General features: G+C 38.0%; 2 protein-coding genes across 4 annotated transcripts; both read left to right on the top strand.

The window, feature by feature from the left end:
* The first annotated feature begins 1,876 nt into the window (after positions 1 to 1,876).
* RFeSP (Rieske iron-sulfur protein) lies at positions 1,877 to 7,414 on the top strand. The gene is made up of 5 exons (XM_022084353.2): positions 1,877 to 2,190; positions 2,518 to 2,661; positions 3,266 to 3,443; positions 4,921 to 5,069; positions 7,068 to 7,414. Exons 1-5 carry the CDS (start codon positions 1,983 to 1,985, stop codon positions 7,205 to 7,207), a joined length of 819 nt encoding a protein of 272 aa, XP_021940045.1. The 5' UTR covers positions 1,877 to 1,982; the 3' UTR covers positions 7,208 to 7,414.
* Positions 7,415 to 10,620: 3,206 nt separating this feature from the next.
* Positions 10,621 to 23,750, top strand: PIG-S (phosphatidylinositol glycan anchor biosynthesis class S). 3 transcript variants are annotated; one of them, XM_022084358.2, is made up of 10 exons: positions 10,621 to 10,827; positions 12,514 to 12,579; positions 14,366 to 14,596; positions 14,679 to 14,885; positions 16,694 to 16,951; positions 17,758 to 17,949; positions 18,993 to 19,273; positions 20,443 to 20,565; positions 21,976 to 22,199; positions 22,428 to 23,750. In XM_022084358.2, exons 2-10 carry the CDS (start codon positions 12,522 to 12,524, stop codon positions 22,546 to 22,548), a joined length of 1,695 nt encoding a protein of 564 aa, XP_021940050.1. In that variant the 5' UTR covers positions 10,621 to 10,827; positions 12,514 to 12,521; the 3' UTR covers positions 22,549 to 23,750. The 3 variants fall into 3 exon arrangements, with proteins under 3 accessions (XP_021940050.1, XP_021940053.1, XP_021940051.1); XM_022084361.2 differs by having other exon boundaries at positions 10,623 to 10,827; positions 16,733 to 16,951; XM_022084359.2 differs by lacking the exon at positions 10,621 to 10,827 and adding an exon at positions 11,276 to 11,451.
* The last annotated feature ends 1,547 nt before the right edge of the window (positions 23,751 to 25,297 follow it).

A 25,297-nucleotide genomic window follows, 5' to 3' on the forward strand; every position in this document is an offset into this window, starting at 1 on the left:
AGGAGGCCCAGTGGCAGATTCGATTTCTCTTCCACCTGGTCCACCCATTGCCTTGGGGATTTTCTGCGCAATCTTTTCCCTTCAACCTTTACCTGGACAATTTTTTCCTGTTGCCATACAATATGCCCAAAGAACTATAGGAATCACTGATAGCATATGGAGGGCAGTCTCTTCTGCACATCGAGTTTGTTGAGTATCGAGTTATTGGTTCTTTTCTCCATCCATGATACTCTCAGCATCCTCCTGTATGCCCACATCTCAAAAGATTCGATTCTTCTGGCTTCTGCCTTAATTGTCCACGTTTCCGCACCATACAGGAAAATTGGAAACACCAGAGTCTTCAACAGTCTCAGTTTTAGTGCGTCTACTTATACTGCGATCCTTCCAAATGACAGTCGGTTTTGATACAGCATCTCTAGCTAGTACTATTCTTCGACGTATTTCCTCAGTAGAGCCACTACCTTTTCCAACCATGGAACCTAGATAGATAAAACGACCCACTTTTTTCATACTCTGGCAGTAAGTCCGTTTGTGGCAGGGACTCAGCTCTGTATATTTTCATAATCTTTGTCTTTTCCTTATTAATTGATAAGCCAAGCTTCTCACTTTCCTCCTCAACCATCTCCAACAGTTCTTTCATTTCAGCTTCTGATTCTGCACAAAGTGTGGTGTCATCAGCAAATCTCAGGTTGTTGATTTGTCACCCCCCAACTTTAACTCCACCATTCCAACCCTCCAGACTTTTTCTCATGATATATTCTCCATAAATATTAGTTTAAATATTAACAAATGCTACTTTTTGCTGCAAACATTCCTGTTTATTTTTTCTCTTTACAAAGCCCGAATTATTCATTTTGAGGTTGTTAGTAATGACTTTAAATAATTTAATTGGTACTTCGCATTAAATAAGTGATTTAAAGTCGTGATATAGAAGAGCGACATTCACCATATACAGGTTGAAACGAAAGGTCTCCATTGTGGTTCCTTTTCTTAAAAGGTCGGAAGTTTTAGGCATGTGAGCTGTGACGTTCTATTTGCATGGTGCACGTCACTGTCAAATGGCGCAAGCTATCAAATGACAAAACCCTGGGACGCCTCGTAGTTAACGTTAGGTGGTCGAAACTGACTCCGTCCACTTCAAGGCAGACGGTAGTGCGCGGTTTATGTATCATAGTGACAAAACTGCTGATGCAAGAATGGTATAACCGCCCTTTGCTTTATGGTTGATTTTCCCACCTCATGCATACCATGAAAATGATAACTGGGATGTTTGCCGTAATGTTAACACTGAACATACGACACGGCTCTCACCCGAAAGCCGAAGTTATACATTTTGACATGATTCATGCATCACCAATTTAACAAGCTATGTGTAAACCTGTAACTATCGCGAATGAGCCTTTAAGTAGTACTTTAAATTGTATTTCATATACTACTACAATAATTGTATTATTGTAATTCACGTGACGAGCGTTAAAACAATATCCAATATAGGTTCATTTGGTATTTATAAATAACTCAATATCTAAAACGTATACGAAAAGAATTGGTATAACAACAGGCTACTGCTGGAATCAGTAGGACATATGTTATGTTGGTAATATCCATAGAATACACCACAAATCCATGTATTATCTGTGTGTGGTATGGAGGATAAAGCATACATTCCTCAGAAATTTAATAGAACTTTAGCTCCATTTTCTTGCTCTTTTCACATAGCATAGTGTATGTATTGTTTTCAAGATAATATTAATATATTTTTCAAAAATAAATAAATGAACAGCATTAAAGAGAACTTGAAGACATTAAAATACGATTTATTATAAAATCTTCGACTCAAAAAGTTTTCATAACTCCCTGGCGGACGAAATCCAAAACACAGTTCTTGCTTCTTTTATCCTACTCATTAGTCAGAAGTGGTCACCATTTGCAAGTTTATGTATATATTTGGTTAGGACTCGTCGAGGACATATTTTTAAAAGATGATTAACATAGTTTCCAGGTCTGCGAACTTGGCACCATACTTGAAAGCGTCAACACAGGCTGTTGCGTCTCACATAAAGCAGCTGAACCCTGCTGTTCCATCACCAGTGAAGATTGTCGTTCCACCAGCTTTAGAATTGCTCACAAGTTTTTCCTTAAGTAATTCCTTACCTTCTGCTCCAGTCCGAGCATTGTCTGGTCCAGGAGGTATATGCAGAATTTGTTCTATAAATTCACATGTTCCATAAGACTTTTTCACAAAGTACTTGGCTTGTTTGGTATGACCTTTTATGATGGTTACAGTTAGTCCTGAAATTGCATTGATGTTTACACCTGTAACTTAATTCGTATTTATAAAATTCAGTTCGATCTAAATCTGTTGGACATTTCATTTGGAAAAAGTAAGCCAACAAATGTGAACAAGTTCTAGGAATGTAATCTGATATTTAACTCATCAAGGTAATGCATAGTGTGGTTTGATGTTGCAAGTTGGATCTTATTTTACACCTAACCATGCGGTTTGTTTTATTTCAGTGACAACGCAAGTAAGATTTGCTCATACGGATATACAGATTCCAGATTTTTCTGCATATAGAAGGAAAGATGTACAAGATATTACTGCAGTCACTAGAAGAAGTGAAGATGCACGTAAATCCTTCTCATATCTTGTTGTTGGAGGTTGGTTGATAATTAGTTTGCCCTGAAAACTTTATGAATATAATATTGCTAGCTTTCCCGTACTTGATGGTGTATAAAATTGTACTTGTTGTGGCATAGAAGAGAGTTATATTTACTAGTAGTGACTTGTAGAACTATACAAGGAGAACTTTAAATGAAAAGTGACCACACTGCCTTCAGTATCCAAATTATCTTACTGAGGACACACATCAGTAATGTGCTAGTTTCATAAGTGATAACAAAGTGAATTCACTTTTTGTGATAACTTGCAGGTACTTATTTAATATTAGCTCTGTCAGTCAATAAGCCTGCCAACTCCCTCCTTTGAAGCTTTCACTGCATTATGACATAACTAGCTATGCTGAATAAGAATGAGCTATATCGGATGGAGTGACGGTGCCAACATGGAACACAAGAAATGAGAAACATTTTTTAAGTCCTGCAAGTATTTCTACTTTCTGGAATGATCTTATGGTTAGGTTTAATTGAGAAATTTGGCAGGGTACTACGTGCATTTGGGAGTGCTGTGGATGGGGGGTGAGAGCAGCTGTGTACCCATGCATTAATCTCATGTTGTGCCTGTGACATGGTCTGATTTTCTTAGGTGGTGCTGTTGTTGGAGCATATGCAGCCAAAACATTAGTGGGTGAATTTATAAGTTCAATGAGTGCAACTGCAGATGTCCTCGCACTTGCAAAGATTGAGGTCAAACTGGGTGACATACCTGAAGGCAAGAGTGTTACCTTTAAGTGGCGTGGCAAGCCATTGTTTATCAGACACAGGTAAAGGCTGTGGAATTTTATTAACTTACAGTTTGAAAAGTTTGAGTGTTTCAATTCATCATTCCAGTTCAGTGGCATTCTTAAAACAGCTGAAATGTATTGTACAGCAGGGAGAGGTTATTGTGTTATGTGATTTTGAGGAAAATAACTTGTTTTGCATGTTGAAACTCAGGATTTTCACTTAAATAATATACAATCCATTTCTTTCCCATCTACTTCAGCAAATCCACTAGAATGGTTTCTGTTCACAACAATTTGATCGTTATCTCAAGTTGTCTAAAGCTTAACGCAACACTTAGCTATCTCTTCCAGTGTTATTTGATACAGTTCCTAAAGTACAAGTTTGCAAATGTCATTATATCTAACGTAATTCTTTTCTCAGATGTGTCAGCTGCTCAGTATGAATCAGGACATTTTTTTAAATCTCAACTTTCCACAGTAAAAATTGTGGAATCCAAGCAAAATGGCATTTAAAATATAAATGTTTGCTATGTGTTATTGTAACTTTTGATGAGATATGTACTGTCTACAAATGAAATCACTGAAGAACTTAAAAAAATCCTCATCGTCAGTGGTCATTCTCCGTCATACATTTTTCCATCTTATTCAGGTATTATTTTGTGAATTCAGGAATCAGCGTTGTTAATGAAGGTGAATAAGACACATCTGTAATGTGACATCCTGAAAACATGTCAGCAACACACAAATTCCAGCAGTGAACTGCTTAAAGCCAACAGAATTTATTTCAGCATGAAACTTTATTTGTAAAATGTTTGTCATACAATATTACTTCAGTTTCTATCACGTGCCTGGATGTACAATTTTATACTATCTGTACTCACGGCATTTCCAACCTGAAATCTGAACAGTGCATATGAAACATTTTTTAAACCTTGAGAAATCAAAGGTCAGAGTTCAAACATGATGGGACTAATTTGAACCATCACAATTAGGAACAGAGTTACAACAGTTCAAAAACACGTGGTAATGCCATAAAGTGATGTTTTTTATAAATTCAAATATGAATTAACAACGGACTATCTACACCTACAGGCCTGAGTTGTGGGATGGTATCTCATTTCTGTGAATGGTCGTACCTCACCAAAGTTTATTAAAATCTGTTGAATTTTGCACATTCCTCCGTTGTTTTGACGTGGAATGCCCTGCATGTTTAAAGGCTGTGTACCGTATTAGTGGTGTTATATACTGTCCTACTGGGAGATGGCTGTCTTTGGATATTAGTGCCATGTAATCTGGTAGAATTTTACCAGTGTTTCATGGTTCCTTGCTTTGGCAGCATCATTTCGGTGATCCATAATCACTGTGTAGTATGGTAGAAATTTACTGACATTTCAGAGCTCCTTGCTGCCTCCATCACCAGAATGTTGGTGGATCACCCTGAACATTGGTAAATTTCTGCCAGATCAAAATCCTACTTGTCTCACTGGAATTCCAACTCTGAATTATTGTTGTGTAGAACACCAAGTGAAATTCAGACAGAGAGGAGTGTTGACGTACCGTCTCTCCGTGACCCTCAACATGACGCTGACAGAGTGCAAGAAGCTGAGTGGCTAGTGATCATTGGTGTGTGCACGCATTTGGGCTGTGTGCCTATTGCAAATGCAGGTACAGTTCACGCTTTGACTTTGGTATTTATTTCAGTCCTCTACTTGACGCTGCCCCCTCCCACGACAAGGACAATGGGGCTGGACTTTGGGAGGGTCTGTAAGTGGCCTTCTGGCTGTTGATGCAGCACAATAATGAAGAATTGAATTGGGTTGTTGCTGTACACACACAAATATTGATTCAAACTGTGCAGTTCTATAGATTGTGATGTTCAAAAGCAGATGCAGATGTTTGTCTGTAAAGAATACACAAGTCCAGTAACTTTTATTAACAAGCAAAAGTCAGTTATCGTCATCATCCATATTAGCGCTTTATCATTTCTGCAAAGGAAACAATTTTTTATTTTTTTTTTGTGATTTGTTATTGACATTTTGATTTAATGGGTTCGTGTTCAAATTCGAATGTTGTCTGATTTTGTATGCAGAAGCATTTTTGTTTCTTGTGGTATACCATTTACTTACATAAAATATGTATTAGTATATTAGTGCCTGAAAGAGCTGTTTCCAGACCTGTCATTTTTAAAGAGATGTCCAAAAGACTGAGCTTGAACCACAGATCTCATTTGTCTCGCCATGGATGATAATACTGAGGATTGCTTTTTATTCACTGACAAAAATTACTAGACTTTGTATGCGTCATAGACAGATGATAATCACGCATTCGAATATTACAATCCACATATTTCGGTATCCATTTCCAGTTGCTCTTCATATGATTTCCACAGGGACATTTTTAAACACGTAGTTCAATAATTTAAATCTGCACACTTTAAATGAGTTTTTGTGCTAACATCATGACTCAATCTTATAAATTTGACCTAAGCATCAGTGTTAGTCTTTCCAAATTTGTCTATCTGTGAACATGGATGTTGATGTGAAGAATACTCTTCGCCTTAGTTTTGCTGTAGAATTTAGTCGCAGATAAGTCGTAAACATTAGTGAACGTTCCCAATTTATCTACCAAGGAACGTGGGTGTCCCAAGGGAAGTATCATCTCTTCATCTTAGTTGTCCTGTGATAGTAGATACGTGTCTTTGAAAAGTCATCAACATTGATTTATGTTTTTTTCGAAGTGTGTAGGTATACTGGTGTGTCTGCGTAATAGACATCTGGCATAAGTACAGTAAAACCTCTCTAAGTTGGACACTTGGGGTTCCACGAAAATGTGTCCAAGATATAGGGAAATAGAGAAATCAGATTGTGGTCTAATGACAATATAATCTATTTACTTACATAAACTAACCACTGTAGGCTTACTTTAATTAAGAATTAATGACAATAGTATTGATAATAATCTTTTGAAGTCCATTCCCATGCATTGGACATTACACCCCAGCCTCAATAACATTTTCTAAAGTTTATTCCACCAATTTTCGCTTCCCCATCGCAAAGAGAAAAATTCCATTTCTGTTAACACAGTCTGAACTCAAATGCAAGTGGAGTTAAAACTGTGTCTTCTGCAGTACTGTCGACCAGTTAAGGGTTCAGCAAAAGAATAGTTAAACACTTGCAATACTTTCCAATTATGGTTTTAATGTCCATAAGATAATCCTCCAGAGAGGAGGCATTCAACAGTCAGAAATTCAAAATAACAAAATATGTAACTGAAAAAGTTTTCCTGAAAAGCATCGAAGCTAAGTGCATGAACCTGTCCAACTTGCAGCAAAAGGGGTGTCCAACTTGAGAGGCTTTACTGTATTTGTAATTAATGGAAGGTAGTGAAAAGCCACATGTGGATAAGTAAAAGGAAAATGGAATTGATTGGACTTATGATATCAGCTGTACACGTACATCTTTTCCACCCTAGGATTTAGTGGATATTAAGTGCATGAGTTTGTTGCAGAGTGTTTACATTATAGAACTGCATGCTTTTATGGTTTGGTTATGAGCAAGCATATTTAGAACACTATGTTCACCTACTAACACTGCGTTTTAATTCACTTCATATCTTTGTATCTTCATTGGGAGCTAATTAATAATTTGACTTGTTCTTGTGCAGGTGATTTTGGTGGTTATTACTGCCCGTGTCACGGTTCACATTATGACTCGTCTGGCCGTATTCGAAAAGGACCTGCGCCTCTTAACCTTGAAGTTCCACATTATGAGTTCCCTGGTGATGGAACCATAATTGTGGGTTAAATGTAGATACAGTTTAAAGAACTATTTAGCAGGCAGAGATTTTTGTCCAGAGGACATGTTATGAATTATTGTGTGGCTGACATCACGTGGTGCAATGTTTTTACCCAAGATGTTGATATACTTGTGTATTAAAGTGAATAGAATAAACCATTTGCCTGTAAGTAAATCTGTACAGTAGATAATAAAATTAAATGTATTATACCATGAGTTGGCGTTGATTATATACTTGGCGTACCTTTCCTGTTTGTAACACTTATTTCTCATATTGTATACGAATTTAAATTTGTGCATATCATTGTTTTAAAGTATGATTCAGATGTGCGTTGTAATGAATGATTGCCCTGTCTAGTACGTGCGTGTTGGAAAGATTTACAAGAAAGTTGACAGTTTGATCAGTTGAAATATTTTCTTGAACTCAGTACATCAAAGTAATTTCTTTTCTTCGTCGACATGTGACACAATCGCCAAGCCCATGACAGTCTGCGTGGATCATAATCATGGCTAACATGATTTATCTTGGCAGGAATCAAACATATTTTAAGTCATGGAGTGCAACATGTCTTACTGTGTGTTGATTTAATAATTTCACAATGGTAAGTTTTGATTTCATTGTGAGATTTTAGTTTATAGTGTGCTTTTGAGTATATTTAAAACTTAAATATTAGGTGCCTGTTCTTAGATATTTCTTACGCTCATGATTTCCATACATCATTTGTAACATGGTTCTCTTAACTTTAATGTGCTTTTCCACATTGAAGAGAAGTGTTCCATCCATGACATAGTGAGCTTCTCCAGATTTTAATGACAGAGCAGAAAAATGTAACAATCATAACTTCATGCTTCTCAACATGGAATGGCCATCTCCCATGTTTCTTCTCATGAAAAATACTCTTATAAAAAAGAGCATGATTTTTCACATATTAGAGCTGCTTTATCCACAAGACTAAAAGGTACTTCTCAAGAATGTTTTCATGACATTTCAGAGGTGCTCACTTCAGTAAACACTTTTGAAATGTCAGACAATCTCTACCAAAGTAAGTGACGTGAGAACCCGATGTCTCAGCTTTATAAGCTTTGTCCATGATTCTGATGAGAAACAACTACACTTTTATAAGTTACTGTATGAGATTTCGTTAAATCTAGTACCACTGTGTTTCTAAAGATGAGGAGAACATACACTAGCAGTTCCTTTCAAAAATATTCATTAGCATTCTGGACAGGTAAAGTTAGGTGAACTTGAATAAAAAAAATTTTCCATTAAAAACATTTGTATATAACCTCATGACTTTAATTCATAACTTACACTTGAAAGTCACTGTAATTTATTTTAAATGATGTGTAACAAGCAATAATACTAAAGTTTACATATGTTATTCAGGTTTACTGCTTTTACATGAGAAAAACCAATGTAAATAAACTAGGAAAAATTAATCCTTGAAACTAGAATACATGTAAAGTGCCTTAAGATCTTCATGCAATCTGGTCTTAAGCAACTGCAATGACCCAAGAAAACACGTCTGCTGAAACCTGAACATTGCAAGAGTCAATGAAAATGAAATGGCAGTTAACGTTTATCTATAAATGATCAAAACTGTGTCAAACAAAAATTTCGTAGGTTCTCCATATAATCCCCAACTGTGGTATAATTCTGTCGAGATAAGTTGCTGAATATCGGTCCCTTCTAAAGATATATGCATGTAGCTGCAAGATGATGCCCTTCTTGAGGTCATGTAACGTCTTGTGATGCTCATACACACGGTTACCACAGACATTCTTCCATTAATTGAGTAACTGCTCTTTACTCACTTTCAGGAGCCATTTTGACAACATGGTGTGATGTCACATGACAGGTACGTTAACAGTTGGTGTGCAGCTGCTTACCCCAAAATTTGCTTTGATCCGGAAACCTATACCTCCACTAAAAGTATTGAAACTATCACCCTCCTTGACACACTGAGCTGCAACCAGGTACTTGGTGCAGCCCCCTCCTGAAACCATATAAAGAGAATCAAGGGGCATCCACTGCTGTACATATTCTAACACAAATAACAGGGATTTTTGTTTCAGTATTTTAGAATTTTGTCTAATGGAAAAGTTTTCACAATAGATACAGTGATCTGCTTTTTGAATTATGTTTTTTCTAAATATACAAATACATTATTTCTGTGGCTTATCCTACATCCTATGCAGGATTAATAAACAACAAAACTGATCAAAACTAGATTCTGGGGGCTATGACCTCATTAAACCAATAAACACTGCTTTATTAACAAAGTACTAAAACTGACTGAATGCAACAGTGTTCCTTAACTGCAGACACCAGTGCTGAGGCCTGCGGAAACTGTGTGGCTCATTGCGTTTGTTCTGGTGAATCCTTACAAAATCACCTTCCAGAAAGTGACTGCTACACTAGTACTTCTTGAGCAGCATTTTTGAAAGCTTCCTGCCCATTACATGGCACTGTAAAAGTAATAAATTCTGTATTACAACTAAACAAAATCGTTCATTTGGCAAGAAAAACAAACTTGTCAGTGTTGTGGAGTTTTGAGGTAATGTTCAAGAAATTTAATGTAGAGAAAGCTAAATTGAATTACGATAGTAACAACAGATTTGTAGTCCTGGAAATCTTTAACAGGAAAGTAAGCTTTGTGAGTTCTACATGGAACATCTTGTTTTGTCTTTGTGAGCATTTTACAGTACTCCCAATTATAGGCTGTTTGGTGTTATGAAACTGGTTATTATGATCATTATACAAGGAATTATCTTAAGAAATGTTCATGCAAGACCAAAAATGAAGCAATTACATTTGTGAATAAAATAAAATATAATTCATGCCGAATTCCGAGGAAAGCTGAAGAATTTAAGCTGTTTGATCATCATCTGATTTACACCCATGTAATGCAATAGCAATGTATGAATCACACAACAGTCATGTATATAAAAAGAATGCTTTGTCTTCTGTAGTCTGGTAGAAGTTTACCTGTGTGTCAGAGGTCCTTGCTGCCTCCATCATCACTCTGATTGGGGCACCAAGGACCTCTACCAAATTACATTGTGCAAGAACCCAGAAAACAGCAATTTTCAGACTTACTGATGTGAAAACCTCGTATTCTACAAGAACACTTTGTGCTTAAAAGTAGGCCAGACACTAACAATGATATATAATCAGAACTTGCCTTAGATTATGATTCAGTATCAGAGCATAACAAAATTCAAATCTTATTTGTTTTTACCGCCTGAACTCAAAATCAAGTACGTGGCTGCTTCCTGATTGGTTCCTACGAGTGAGCACTGCTCTTACCGGCAACATCAATCGTATGTAGCGTGTATTTCGTGTGTACCTTGTCCAAGCAACTCTAGATAGATACTAATAGATGTCGCGAATGTTTGTTGCCCCTCGACTTATATTGAATGCAATAGGATGTTCGTTGTCTACTATCACTAGTTCAGATGTTGGTGTTCGCCACGAAGGAGAGATTTTGAAGTTTGAAGTGGTAGATAACATCTTTTGAAAATTGTCACAATTTGTAGTTATGCGTAGCATTGTATACAAACTGCAGGGATTAGCTGCAAATGACCAAGCAGTTATAAGAAGTCGGCGAGCGACGTTTGGATATAAGGTACTTCGGTCTACAAATTTGATTAATAAAAAGGAAAGCAATTTGCTTAGAAATGTATAAAGATAACGTAACGGAATAAGTCAGTTTTATATGATATTGAGTTTTCACGGCGACTATGTACAATAAAATCCTCTCGGGCTATCAGCCGTGTCAAGTGGTTAAAACATGAAAAGACGAACGTTTCGAGGTCCATCTCTGCCCTCGTCCTCAGGGTACTCCACAGTATCATATATGTACCTACTCCAGCCCCGTTTGACTGCTGGATGACGTCACGATCTCGCGTTGTTATGCTCAGCTTACCGGTTAGACAACATATTCAACACAGGAAACCAGGCCCGGCTTTACATAAAACTCCGTCTCTGTTGATATTTGCGGTGTTCAATCGGATTTCAGTTGCCTCCTTCAGTCAGTTTTAATTGGAACAACAAAATTTATTTACATGCTCTATAACTTTCACAAATACACTTGGACTTCCCCAGATGGTAGCATACACAATCAAATAGATCATGTTTTAGTAGATAATAAAAGGCGACAAATATAATTGATGTGAGGTCATTCAGAGGAGTAGATTGTGACACTGACCATTATCTATCTGGTAGTGGCAAGAGTGAGGAGTGGCTTTCAGTAAGTAGGTGGACAAAGCAAAATTTCTACACAAAGATTTGATTTGAAAAAATAAGTGAGTGAGAAGTAAAGGAACTATATCAAATTTAAATCTCAAATAGGTTTCATATTTTAGAGACAGATAAAGATAATTAAAGTGTGGATATCACATGGAGTGGGAAAATGTCAGAAACTGCTTGCAGATCCAATCAAAATTTTGAATAGGTGGAAAAATTTCTTTGACGAGCTCTTAAATGTTCATGAGACTGATGATGTTAGATAGATTAAAATACATACAGCTAAACTGTCAGTGCCAGAACCTAGTTTAGATGAAGTTAAACTAGCCATTTGGAAGTTGAAAAGTTATAAATCTCCAGGTATTGATCAAATTCTAGCAGAATTAATTAAAGCAGGTGGCAAAAGGTTGCATTTGAAGATCCATACGCATATTCAGTTAATTTGGGATAAGGAAGAGATGCCACTACAATGGAAGGAATCCATAATTATTCCTATTCATAAGAAGGGGGACAAGACAGTTTGGTAATTACCGAGGAATTTCTCTGCTATCAACCTCGTACAAAATTCTACCAAACATTCTTCCTCTCTTATTCATGACTTTCTCAAGCATTTTAGAAAAAGCTGTTACTAATAAAATTGGTCTCTAGTTAGATATGCATGATTTTTCACATTTTGTGTATGCAGGTTTGCCTTTTGAATATTCAAGTCATTCAGGAGAAACTCCTACTAACATTGATTGATTGCAAAGATGAGTTACAGGGACTCTAATGTAGTCTACATAGCTTATGACAATCTGGAAGGCTGTGGAACTGGTACAGTGATGGTACAGGTGTTCTTAGTGATCATCTCTTATCCTCTGTTTAAAAGTAATGTGATGTATCAGATATGTCACAGTGACAGTACTTTCTTACTGAATTATCCGTCTTTCCAGTAATCTTTTTTCATTGTAGACATTTATATCTGTAATAAACTTCTCCCAAACACTACTGACTTCTGTATTATTGTAATTATTAGTTTTTTACACAGCCTAAACGTTAATAACATTTTTACCTTTCGTTTCTTTAGGTGCAGATATGGCATTAAAAAAAGAAGAAACATCAGATGATTTTGCCAAGGTGGAAGATAATAATGGTAACATATTGCATTATGAGTAACAGTTACTTTTCGCTGTGGTAAACACAACTTAAAGCTTCAACACAGTTAATATAAGACCTTCCTGTTGGCCTTGATCTTGAACTATTTCTATGCACATCTCATCCTCACAACCTTTGTCCCATGATCCATCTTAAAAACTTTAAAAGCATTGGCACAGTAACATGATTGGAAAGTTGTAAACAGTGCTGGAAAAAGTCTCCATGAGCATTCTTTTCTCTTCTGAATTCTGAATCCTTTTAGATGAAACAGAGAACTATGGTAGTCACATATAATACACGTGCATCACCGTAAGTAGCATCTATATAAACATTACGATAGCATTACTGTACCAGGTTTGTGCAAAGTGTTTTTTTTCTTTTGCATGGTAGAGGTAAAGCTAGGTATTGTTTATAATCAGGCAACTGCTTTTTGTGTGTGTTAATATGAAATCAGGGTTCATTTAAGAATACAGAAATTCTGTTGACTTTGTCAGTGAATGGTTACAAATGTAAAGATGAGATATTTCCACATTTATGACATTCAGAAACATAAACTGGCATTTCATCTTAGACCATTTTCATCTTATTTTTAAGATCTTCAACATGAGTTTACAGATATTCTCTATATCACATTTAACCAACCTACATGAAGCAGGGACTCTGAATTCTTCTTAATCTATGAAACCAGAACAGAGCTGGATTTTCACTACATTCTCTGAATTGAACTTGCATGTCCTGAATGAGACAGCTTCACAGATCTTGTCAGTCTTTTAACAGGGAAGTGAAGATTGTTTTTGTTGTAGATTATGTCATTGTTTGTAGCTGAGGAATGTAAGTATACTCCCCTGCCATGCATTTTATATGGGATATTTGATTTTATTGCAAAATTGTAATTCAGTTCCTTGAACTAAGCTAAGAGAAGAAGAGGGTGGGGAGGATAAGAGTGAAATTCATTTGCCATGAAGAGGCTAAACAGTTTGAAAATACAAGCAAACATTACAAACTGTTTCTCAAAATAAACATCAGTTTAAAAAAAGTAAAATACTGTACAAAGTTCTGTGAATGCACCAAACAAAATGTGGGTTTATCTGTGTTTTTCAGTTATTCATGTGTGTTCTCCCCAGCATTAATCCATATAATTGGGAAGTTTGGTGTCCACATTAGCAAAGAAAGTAAACTGTGGCTCCATTGTAATATTGTACAAGTCAAAGTTTGATTTTGATTATGTAATGAATGCTGCATGATACGAATAGAGCTGTTCTGGTGACGCTATAGTGGAAACATTGCTACGTTACAAAAGTAGACTGTAGTTGTGGTGTCAGAAATATAAATATTGTTACAAGTCTTTTTCTTCGGTGGTCTTGTTCCTGAGACTGAAACATTCAGTGGACCCAATGGATGATCTTCCTATACGTGTGCCATTTTATGACACGCTCTTTGTTAAGAACTAACACGTAGATCAAAATGGTTGTAACTTAGTAATCGTTAGTTTTTATTTTGTTGAAAGGCATCACCTCAAAGGTTCATGCCTTCAACACAAAGAAACAAATAGAATTTGATTTTCTCACAGTGGCAAGCATGAAGATAGCTGTCTTCTGAGTTCAAGTGCCATGTTGTCTGGTAGAAGTTTACCAACATTTCAGATATATTTTCTGCCCCTGTCATCAGGGCAGTGATTACGTAGAAGATGGTCATTTCAGAAATAACAAGTCAAAACAGAAATGAAAGTGCTGTATTTTACCAGTTTCCTGAGATCATGTCATAATGACATCATTTATTTTCAGATGCACGCAGAGTTTATGCAGCCATATCATTTGTTGTTGTCCTCATTGTGATTGGGTTGCCACTCTGGTGGGAAACAACAGATGTGTATCGTGTTCCCTTGCCTTACTCCAGAATTGCCGCTCTTGATAGTTTAGATGTGACCCTGGCAATGAACATCAGCATTACAACTTTAGATGCTGCTCGAGGAGACAAATTGATAGAAGATTTAAAAGATATCCTTAAAACTTCAAGTAAGTGTTAAAATACATAAACCATATATTCAATTTTGTGTTGATTGAAATAAGATAATTGAACAGGGATGTTTGTACTTAGAATTGTTTCAGTTCACCTTCCGTGCACTGCCACTGGAGAAGAAGCATTTCGCTCTTGCACACAGTCCTGAAGGCTTAGAAAGTGGTTCCTTCCACCCGAGAAAGTCTGGGGAGCTGTTCCTCTTGGAAGTTCCGGGACTGACGAGATTTACCCCAAATCATGTTATGGTGGGACTGAAGAGAACCGTTTATTTCTCGTCTGAGGCCAGTGAGTAAGAGTCTAAACAAATTGGAAATTCTCCTCAGCCAAGTTCTCAAATTCTGTCTGACCGCTTTTCACTTCAGTAATAACTTAACCGTAATCTTATGGGAATTCTGGCTTTAAATTCCCATATTTCAGGGCTGCCAGACGATTTAGCTCTGATGTTAACAGTTTACCAATATGTTGGTGCACCACATGGCCAGCTGGATCATGCGTAAGCTGCGTCACACAGATGATAAAAGGTTAATTATATATTCTGTTGTTGCTGTATAGTCTGAGCTGCTAACAGCATTGCCAAATAAACTATTAATGAATAAATTACTTAATAAATATATTACAGCAACCAGAAATAGTCTCAATGTTAATTTATTTCAGATAATTGTGCTAAACAAAAGTACTGATTGTTTATGACTGAACTCTTTGGTTTTGTCCATGGCCTCGGTTTTTGAGACCTACGGTGTTTAGGAAATAGGTCCTTTCTTTTATTTCTCCAGTGTTTGAGACTAGCTCTAGCCTTGGGCCCAACAAAATTGGTTTTCTTTCCTGATGAAGGAAATAAAACAGATTTATGAAATGCTGTGGATTCAAAAACTGGGATGATTGACGAAGCCCAGAAGTGAGTCAAATTGTGTGTTACACGGTGAGATTTGAGGTTTCCATAGCAAAAAGTGTGACGCTGCCTTCTGGGACGTTGTGCCGTGCAGTCTTGTGTAAAATGATTGATGTTTCAGAGGAGGTTACTGCCTGATGATGAAGGCAGTAAGTTCCTTCGATATGTTGGTAAGGATCTGCCGTACTGTTCAGTACTACATCTGAGGAGAGAACCAGAATCCGTAGTGTGTTCACCATAGTCAGAATTTGTAGACCTAGAAGTACAGGAACTGTGTTGCTTAGAAACAAATTATGTTGTTCATTAAACTAATCAGCAACAGGGACACTACTGTTAAATGTTATTTAATTAAATATTAACAATATTGAAAGATATTTTAAGTTAACTTATTATTTAGACCACTTTTCCTCACATTTTATTACATATTCCTTTATACATACACACACAAACGAACGAAAGTTGGCGAGCTGTATTTGAGATACTGCATGAAGTGTGATTGGGCTTTAGATAACATTTTTGGGTTATGTTAGACTAGTAAGGACCAAAATGAATTTTCCCCCAACAACTTTTAGTATGCACCATATCTGACTTAAATGAAATCTGGAGACTATGCTTGTAGACAGACAGACGACATGACATGCCAGTGTGTGTTCATTTCATGCACTTCAAGTAAAGGCTGCAATTAAGGAGAACAACAAATCAGTTTTGATCCATCTCACTTTAGGCTAGGATCTGGAAATGTCTTTGGGATCGCTGGAAGTGACAGTTGTCATTTGGATATGTGCGCGGTACAGCCTCTGTATCACGCGTGCAGTATTAAAGAAGAGTCTGTATTGCATAGATGTACAATTCATAATTTAGGCATCTCTAAGTCAAGAACTCTAACACAATAAATCCTCAGAATTTCACTGTGTGAAAATGGAATTGTGAAATTTGGTTATGTAATCTTAAGGAAGATGTAGAGAAAATTATGTTTGATCAATTCTCACATAATATGAAAATTTGTGTTTCATAATTTTTATCAGCTGTTACAAGGTTATAAAGGGCTCCACATGTAGCATGTCTTGGGAAACATACATGTACAGTATGTGTCAAAAGTTTGGAAAAAGGTCATTCGGATAATGAAGCATAACTTGGAGATAATATAAGTGTAAGTTATAGTTATAAACACTGAATTGATGGCTCAATGTTGCGGTTTTATTAGGGCAGGAGCGAACCACGATATTCCCCATTTTTTTTCTAGCGGCTGTAAAGTTAAGTGAAGTCTTGGAATTGCTGTTATTACGAGAAAAGTCACTAAGGCAAATGGTGGCAGCCATGACAACACCTACAGAGACAGATCAGGATCGTTCAGGACGCCGCCGAATGCCTGCAGCCGAAGAGTATGATATCATGATGACAGTGGTAAATCCAGAACCTGAGAAGTTGCAGATAGACTGGGATCTGCCAGAGGCTGTACAAGGTAATTTTATTATATTGGATTAGTTCATAATATTTGTCACATATCTTCCTGACCTGTAAAACAGACTATTGCTCTTAATGGCAACAGTGTTGTAACGTACGGAAGGTAATATAGGCACTGCAGGTACAGTACAGACCACAAGTTAAGTGCACAGCCAGTATGCAGAAACATTTTGATATAGGCCCATCTAATCTTGGTGGATTTGCTTGTTTATGAAGAATTGGAAATACATAACTTACTAGAATTTGTTGATGTGCGTATGTGGTGCAGCTTTTAGAGGTCAAACCCATGGAGATGTTTGAGATCCATTTATGGTGTTGTACGTGGAGTGTGAGGAATTGAGGGGAGGTAGACATTACTGCCAACTCACAATTTATATTCGGGCTGTTGATTATAGGTGGTGAGTAGTCCTTGGAAAATGGCATGAGCCAGAGTTTTGGTTCTTGGCATCCATCAGTTTATGAGGGCACACGCTGTCTTCTGTTTAACGTGAAACCAACATTTTGTAAGACCCATGGGTCTGGCGCAAGGTTGTAAGCAGAGTGTGGTATACAGTGGTAAGATCAGTAGCTAATGTGAAGGTGGTGGGTCAGCAGTGTTATTTTCCTGCCTAGATGTGGCCGTTGTCCCCGTGAAGTGAGTAGGCTTCTCGTGTTTGTAGAACTGTGGCAGGTGGTATCTGAATGGTGCTGTTATCCTCTGAAGCTGTAGATGATAACTTATTCATCTGTAAATATTAGTGTTCTGGTATTTGCCTTTTTATATTGTTACCTGCAGTGTATTTTTAATTGTAGTTTCATTTTCAGACTACTTGGAACCATTTCTGTACGAGCTGTCACCACTTGCAGGCTACACTGTCAAGTCGCAGTGGCTATACTTTGTTACACTAAATGTTCAACCCAAACTTGTAATTGACACCTCGGGGTTTGGACATCAGCACTATGCCCTTGCAGAGGACTTACTGCCGCAGATCATAACACCTTTAGAGAAGAAACTTGGTGTGTGTTTTTCTTAGTCCTTTTCCTGAAAATAAAACATCTTTTGGAATATTTATGTTTGAAAGAATCGTAGGAACTTTCTTTTACAAGTCAGAGATTTTATTTACTTTCTTCAAATGTGGAGTTCTCAAGTAGGCTGTGACCTCTAATTTCTTACTTCCCATGAACTAGTTAGTTATATTAATGATTTTTCAGGTGGAAATGTGGAAATGCATGTTTCTGTTCTTCACATAGCATCGTTAGGTGGTCGAGATGGCCGACACATGAGCGTTTTTGTAGATAATGAAGTATTAATAAAAGATGTAGGTTGGAAAACTGAAAATGTATGAGGCGTAGGTGGAAGGACAGGGGTCCTCAGACTCTTCAAGCCTGAGGATCACATTCATTGCTTATTTTCAGTTTACAAGCTGCAGGGATATAAATGAAGACATCTTATTGAAATACCGTGACAGTTTATTGAAATTGCTACTAAATTAGACCATCTGTAGCAGAAAGGTTGACATATTACTCAATAATTTTCTTTAACAAAATCAGTTATTAATGATGAAGAATTCTCCTCGGGCTACCGACCGTTTTCGAAATGCTGGTGTTAAATCATGCCTTTTGGCCTAGCAGTGGATATTTTATACCATTTTGCACTGTCATTTCAAAATAGCTTCATATTTTCTCTTGGAACACATCTGAGATGTCAGCTTATTTCAAAAGTGTTCTTGTTCGTAAATTTTCACGTGGACTTTCATATTAACATGGCGGATATCCGGGCAATAGTCGGTTTCATTCCGTGCACGACTCGTCATCCCAACCGAAGGAAGTGGTCATTGCCTAGTTTAAGGTAATATAGCGCTATTTTCCTGGAGGTACTGAGGAAAACCATGACAGACCTCAGTCGAGATCAGAACCCGGCGCCTCCCGAATATGAAGTAGGAAGGCTAACCACTCAACCACGATATTGTGTACCATTGAAGTGACTGAAATATTTTATTCTGTGATTTCACTGGAAGTCCATAAATATTTTCGTATGATCATGTATTTTTTAATTACAGCGTCACGCGTGTCACGAAACCCATGTCTTAACTTCGTCGTATATATACCTCCATGTGAAGCCGCTCCTCTTCACATCTACACCCGACAAGGCGTGAGAGTGAAGGGTGGAGTGGATGCATTTCTGTCCCCGCGATGGGGAGGCATAGTAATTCACAACCCATCCCACATGGTCTGTCACAACTCATCTGTTCCTGAACCAAAGGAATATTCACCAGACACAGTTGCGATCATGGGAGTTTTTCTTGCCCAGTTGAGACTGTTGATGGGTATCCCAGAACTGGTAATTAAATAATGTACTTACATTGTATCTGTTCAATATATGCAATGCAACTCCTTATTTGCACTTTTCTGGGGATTGATGAAAGATGGTGTAAATCATGGGAAATGTAAATTGCAGGAAATGCAGAAATTGTATGCTTCATCATAAACTTTTATCAGAATGCTCAGAAAATAAAGCACATACGAACATTTTTACAGCATATGATTCCCGGAAACTAAAATCATGCAGTATCATGATACAAGTTATGGATGATGCTACACTATGACATTTTTTGTTTTGTCTTCTTCCAAAAATAATCCGTTATCTTTCACACTGTTCTGCATTTTATTAAATGACATGACAGTTTTTAATTATTGTATTCAGAATTGATGCTGATAAACCATGTTGTTTCAGCAAGGAAATGGAACCTCCCGTGTATTTGTAAATATCATGTAGTATTATCAGCGTTAAACTGTTCTTTACATTCTGTCATAAGTGAAGAACATCTTATGGGCCAGTTCTGTCTCTCTGTTGCCCCAGTCAGCAGAGATTGTGTTGCCGGATACATGATGGCATATCAGCACCCTTCATTTTTATATGGAAATAATTAAAAAGCTCTTTCAGAAGTGCAAAGGAGCAAAACCCCTTGAAGTCACACAACTGAGATCCGTACCTTTCGATCTTGCCAGAACATTTTTAGGGAGGCATTTCCCTGATCTCCAGCAACCCACAGGAACAAGGAAGCATGCCAGCAAGAAACGTGTGGTGTGCATGCAAAAGGATGACAGAAGTAATACAGAATAAAGGTGTAGAGATCGTAATGTTTTACTTTGTCCAGTTCTCTGGTTCTCCATTTATCACACTCCTCAAGGGAAATAAGTTTATTGGAAGATGTCTGCAGAAGGAAAGAATGGCAGTACAATTTGGTACGGTAAAATTTTACATGCATTCAGACTCAGTCAGGTAAAACCAGACCCTGAAATGAGACTTGGCACATTCTTGCTCAAACAAAATTTAAAATTTGAGAGCTGTCTCCCCGCGTAAAGGGTTGAACGTGAACACTCTATATCTTCTTATGTGTTCTTCCGTTTCTGTTTTATGCCCCATTTCCATGTGATTCCGTTGTTACACGGGCATATTCGTATACACGTTATTTTATTCTAAATATTGTTGTGATCTTTCTTGTGTAGGAAGGAATTTCAAGAGTAGGTCAGCTTCCATTATCAACAGTGAGTTTGCGTCAGTGGGAGTTTGACTCTTTGCTCAGAATGAGAACCCTGGAACAGCTCACTTCTGCCAAGCTGACACTTCAGGTAAATATGAGTGTTAGCGTAGTAAAAGAGCAAATACCAGCGATTAAATACTTGTGCGGAGAACTTCAAAATAATTTTTGAACGGAAAATGACCGTGACAGGCCGCTGTTCTTGTGGCAACAGAATTGCGATGAAAGGCGAAACAATGCAGGATGCACAGGTTAAGCGCACAGCCAGTGTGCAACCAAGCGTTCTAATGTTGTCAACCTGGTGTGATACTTTCAAAATGCCTATAGTTTTAGGAGTTTCTCTTACAATCCAACTTACATTTTTCTTGTAACTTCTGCTTTACATAATGAAAACGGCTCGTCTTTCTCTGCTTCTAAGCACTACTTCACTCTTCAGGCGTGCTTCGTGCTCTGGTGAACAGTTGAACACCGTATGGGCCTGCACACATCTGTCTATATCATGTTTCCCTGGGAGGTGGGCAGCTTGCTTGACCAGCGTAATTGTTTTATTGTTGGAAAATGCTGCAGTGTCACAGTCCACATTAGTACAGCAACGGCCGACATGCGAAGAAAACCTTTGGAAGCACACATTTCACATCTCCACAGTAACAGAGAAAAAACATTTCACAGTATTTTGTGGTGTGCTGGATTAACAATGCGAAAGAACTGGACGATAAAGACAGTGTTGATGCATATGTAAGTAGACGAGTGATCTGGAAAAGGAAAGGTATTATGATTAATGAAAACCAAATCCTTTTTACCGGCTGAGCAAACTTTGAGACCAGCTGCAAGGAGCATATGAGGCATATCAGGCTTGAACAACCTTAAAAGTCTGCTGTGGCGGAACATAGCATAAATACAGGGCACTGCATAGACTTCCGTAGGACCTCTGTGTTGGACATGGCATCAGGATATATGGACTGGGTTTTAAAAGAAGCCATTGGACAGGGATGATGGTTTCACTCTGGGCCGGGCCTGGTTTCCTGTAACAAAACTGCTGTCCGCCCAGAAGGCCAAAGCCAGCCAGTGCGAGCACATAACCCCAACTGCCAATTCGCCTTGGCCAGCATGAAACAAAGCAAGAGACAGGCTACCAGCAACATCTTACTACCTGCCATCGGCCACCAGTTCCCAGCAGCGAGCGTGTAACAAAGGCTCAGACTGGTTACCAAGCAGCCCTGAGGATGAGAACAGAGATCGTTGTCTAAACGTTGGCAGAAGATATGGTCTATTCACCGTTCAGCCACCTGTCGCGGCTTGTAACCCGAGAGTCTTTCATCAACTGCAGTCGCCACGAAAGCCTCACTTTATACGTTAGCATTGATCTGCTTCTCAAATTGAACTCTCTGTTAGGTTGGTTGGTTGCTTTGTTGGTTAGTTTGTACATATATTGTGTAATCTTCAATAAGTATTTTTTAAGCTCATTATAGACACTTATCAACTATCTTTCATTTGTTCACAGTCTCTGTCACAACTTCTTGGAAAAATCAGCAACATTGTCATTAATGATGCTGTTGGTAACTCTATATACCAAGTTGTGGACTGTGTTGAACGTGCAGCTCATTTGCTCAAGATCGGACAGCTGGACGAAGCATTTAATGAATCAAAAAAAGCATTTTTGTCTGCTGAAGCTGCGTTTACAGATCCATCTCTTCTGGCATTGCTCTATTTCCCTGATGATCAGAAGTAGGTCAATAATATATATATTTTTTAATAGGTTGTTTGTCTCATGTTGTCTGATGACTTAGACTAGCGCTGCCTTACATAAAAAACACTTTCTGCTTATGGCAGCAATGTTGTGCTGTACTTCGTTTCTGTATAGTCCTTTGTGAAGTCTTAAATTAATTAACTGTCGTGCATTCTCAATTCATAACAGAAAATAACTTAATGTTGCGGTGTTTTGTCATATTTCAGGTACGCAGTGTATATCCCATTGTTCCTGCCAGTGATGATTCCGGTCGTCATGTCACTGAAGAATATCTGTGCTTGGTTTTCGGGCAGAATGTGTTCCAAACACAAGCTGAAGAAAGAATGATTTAATTCTTCAACTGTTAGTGTTTGTTTCCTGGTTCATTTACATTTTGCTGCAACTTTTTAACATATATAAATAATGATCTGTTTTTATGTTGTAATTTGGACTTTAACCCTTTGCGGTCCTATGTCGGACTGAGTCCGCCACGTGGTTTACGAATTTTATACATGATCTGGAGTCAAGCTGAGGCTGGCAAACAGCGTCAGCATTCAAGCCTTTATCTGTGCACTAGTTCTATCCAAGTTTTCCTGGTAAGACTTTGTGACCCTTATAATGGTGTAATAGTGAAAGCAGGCAGGAGAGAAACGTCGTTTTATCGTGACACATGTAAGGAAGCCGGGACTCCACCCCAAGTGTTTTGCCATATATCACACAGTGAAGAAATACCATCGAGTGTGTGTAGCTGTCATATTTACTTAGAAGAGAAATATTTTATATCTGATAAAGTTATAAAACAAATATCCCATTTTCCTAGTAGGAAATTCTATTTTTTAAATTCTTTTTGATGCATAGAGCAATCCGCAACTGATATATGTATATTCATTTGTCTTCTTATCAAGCATTCTTTATGTGTACTGACTTAATCATTCACACTTCACGTTCTGTTTCACTTTTATGGTCTTGAACTTACGAACACAAACAGCAAAAAAAGAAGCACAGCTCTGAGATTATGAAATCCAATGCTTATACATCGTATATCTGCACGCAATAAGATATGTTTAGATGTTGCCAAAGTCACATCTATCGACTTGGTCATCCTTTATTCTCTGCCGAACGACAGGACGCAGAAAGGCGTCACTTACTACACATCTCACTAGCGACAGTGGTACAGTCCGTGAAAAATGTACAGTATTCAACCAGTAGGAACTGTTTTCCTTTCAGAACATATTTTAATCACATTTAGCAAAGTTTCTTCCGTTTTATGCAAGTTATAAAAGAAAATCAAACCAGTTCATAATAGTAGTTTTTTTTCCTTACCTTAGCGGTATTTAAATTGGACCGCAAAGGGTTAAAGAGACAGAAGAATGGAGGATATTACAAAATTAAAAAGTTTTCAGTTTTTGCCCTTACTCTGGTGTTGCTAGAGTGATTAAATCTAGGCAGGTGAGTCATGTAGCACTGTTGATGATGTGAATATAATATTAAGATCAGATTCCATTGTAAAATGGAATTTTTAGAATGAGAATACATTTTATGAATATGAATATATTTTATTCCAGTGTACCCGTCATGTATGGGATTTTCTAATACCACAGTGAAAAATCACATATCTCAAAATAATAATGCATTTAGTCTGAAACCATCATGAACACCTGAAATAGAAATTTCCAGTTGCGTTTTGCAACAACGGATTCCAAGATGAGGAATGATATTTATGAAAGATATATATATGATACTGTTGCCACCAGCAAAACGTTTATCTAAATTATGCTCTAAACCTGTGGTTGACACTTTGTACCACTTATATCGAAACAAACATACAACACTCCCCCGTCGTACAGCTATTCAAGCTACGTAAGCCACGCTAGAGTTCTGCAGTGTGTAGTACAGATTAGAACCTGCTGAACAGTGTCAGTAGGTGCCAGAATATTACACGCTACATGAGCAGTAGAAAGATCCATTCAGTGTAGGCTGTATTGCAGGGATCCTAAAATTCACATCTGCGCAGCATCCGTCCGATGTCTCCACATCAACTCTGGCTCTGTGGATGCGTGTTCTGACGGATGTTTTCATTTTCGACCAAAACGCTGATGAATGAAAACTACGGCAAACATTTGTCTGACATGTTTCCTATTCAAAATGGCCTAAAATCTTTTGTCCGTCCGTCTCATGTCAAAAAACCAAAGATTAAAATGCACAAAAGTGCAATTTTGCCAGTTGTGCCGTGTGGGTGCGAAACTTGGCCTCTCACTTCGAGGGAGGAGCACGGACTGAGGGTCTTTGAGAACAGAGTTGAGGATGATGGGAAGACGGGTCGTGGGGAAAATTGCATAATGACCTTTACTCACACCTGATATTGTTAGGGTGATTGGCGTGCGGCACGCATGGGGGGGGGGGAGGGGTGGAGGTGGGAGAATAACCTCAAGATGGAGCTGTGGGAGATTGGAATCGAAGCGAACTGGATGCAGCTGGCTCAGGATATGGTCCGGTGGTTGGCTTTTGTAAACACGGTGATGAGCCTTTGGGTTCCGTAAAGAAAGTGGGATATTCTTTGACAAGTCGAGTAAACAGCAAACTTTTCAGACAAATTCGTGCGTCATAGGGTGACAAAAATTGCAGTTTACGAAGGCATTTCAGTTTATAGTGGCTTTGATACGATAGTTATTTGTGAGTGCAAGTTGTGGGCGTGAGACTGGCGAAGAAAGTTGAACACTGCTCCTCGTGTGTTTCCTCACGAGCTGGAGGACGGGGACCTTGGTTTGCCATTCAGTGTCGAGGCCAGTAACGGCCTCGTCCGACCAATTCATGGCACCGGAAGCCGTTGCCCCGAGGTCATCTAGAAAGGAAGATTTGTGTCAGGCTGACCGCAGAATCAGTGCCAGTGGAAGACTCGAACTAGGGCCGCGACAGTTGTTTGTCTTTCAAGCGCTGCATCGTGCGTTCACTTGTTGCCAAGCAGCGGGTCAATTGACGCTTGGCGCCATCTTGCTAACCGTTTTATGGTAACGCTGGGGAGTTTTTAGACACGTGGGATGAAGTCGGCATTCGGCACATTTTGTATGACGGCAATGGTGTCAGTGCAGAATCCGCA

The sequence above is a fragment of the Zootermopsis nevadensis genome, unplaced genomic scaffold, assembly GCF_977971745.1.
Source record: "Zootermopsis nevadensis isolate Lab colony 2312 unplaced genomic scaffold, Znev_1.0 Znev_ptg000002l, whole genome shotgun sequence".
NCBI lineage: Eukaryota > Metazoa > Arthropoda > Insecta > Blattodea > Termopsidae > Zootermopsis > Zootermopsis nevadensis.

Coding starts and splice junctions, on each gene's coding strand:
- PIG-S (XM_022084358.2), top strand. CDS start 12,522: ATGGCATTAAAAAAAGAAGAAACATCAGATGATTTTGCCAAGGTGGAA. Junction 14,597..14,678: donor AGATATCCTTAAAACTTCAA/GTAAGTGTTAAA, acceptor GTTTGTACTTAG/AATTGTTTCAGTTCACCTTC. Junction 22,200..22,427: donor TATTTCCCTGATGATCAGAA/GTAGGTCAATAA, acceptor GTCATATTTCAG/GTACGCAGTGTATATCCCAT.
- RFeSP (XM_022084353.2), top strand. CDS start 1,983: ATGATTAACATAGTTTCCAGGTCTGCGAACTTGGCACCATACTTGAAA. Junction 2,191..2,517: donor AGCATTGTCTGGTCCAGGAG/GTATATGCAGAA, acceptor GTTTTATTTCAG/TGACAACGCAAGTAAGATTT. Junction 2,662..3,265: donor CTCATATCTTGTTGTTGGAG/GTTGGTTGATAA, acceptor TGATTTTCTTAG/GTGGTGCTGTTGTTGGAGCA.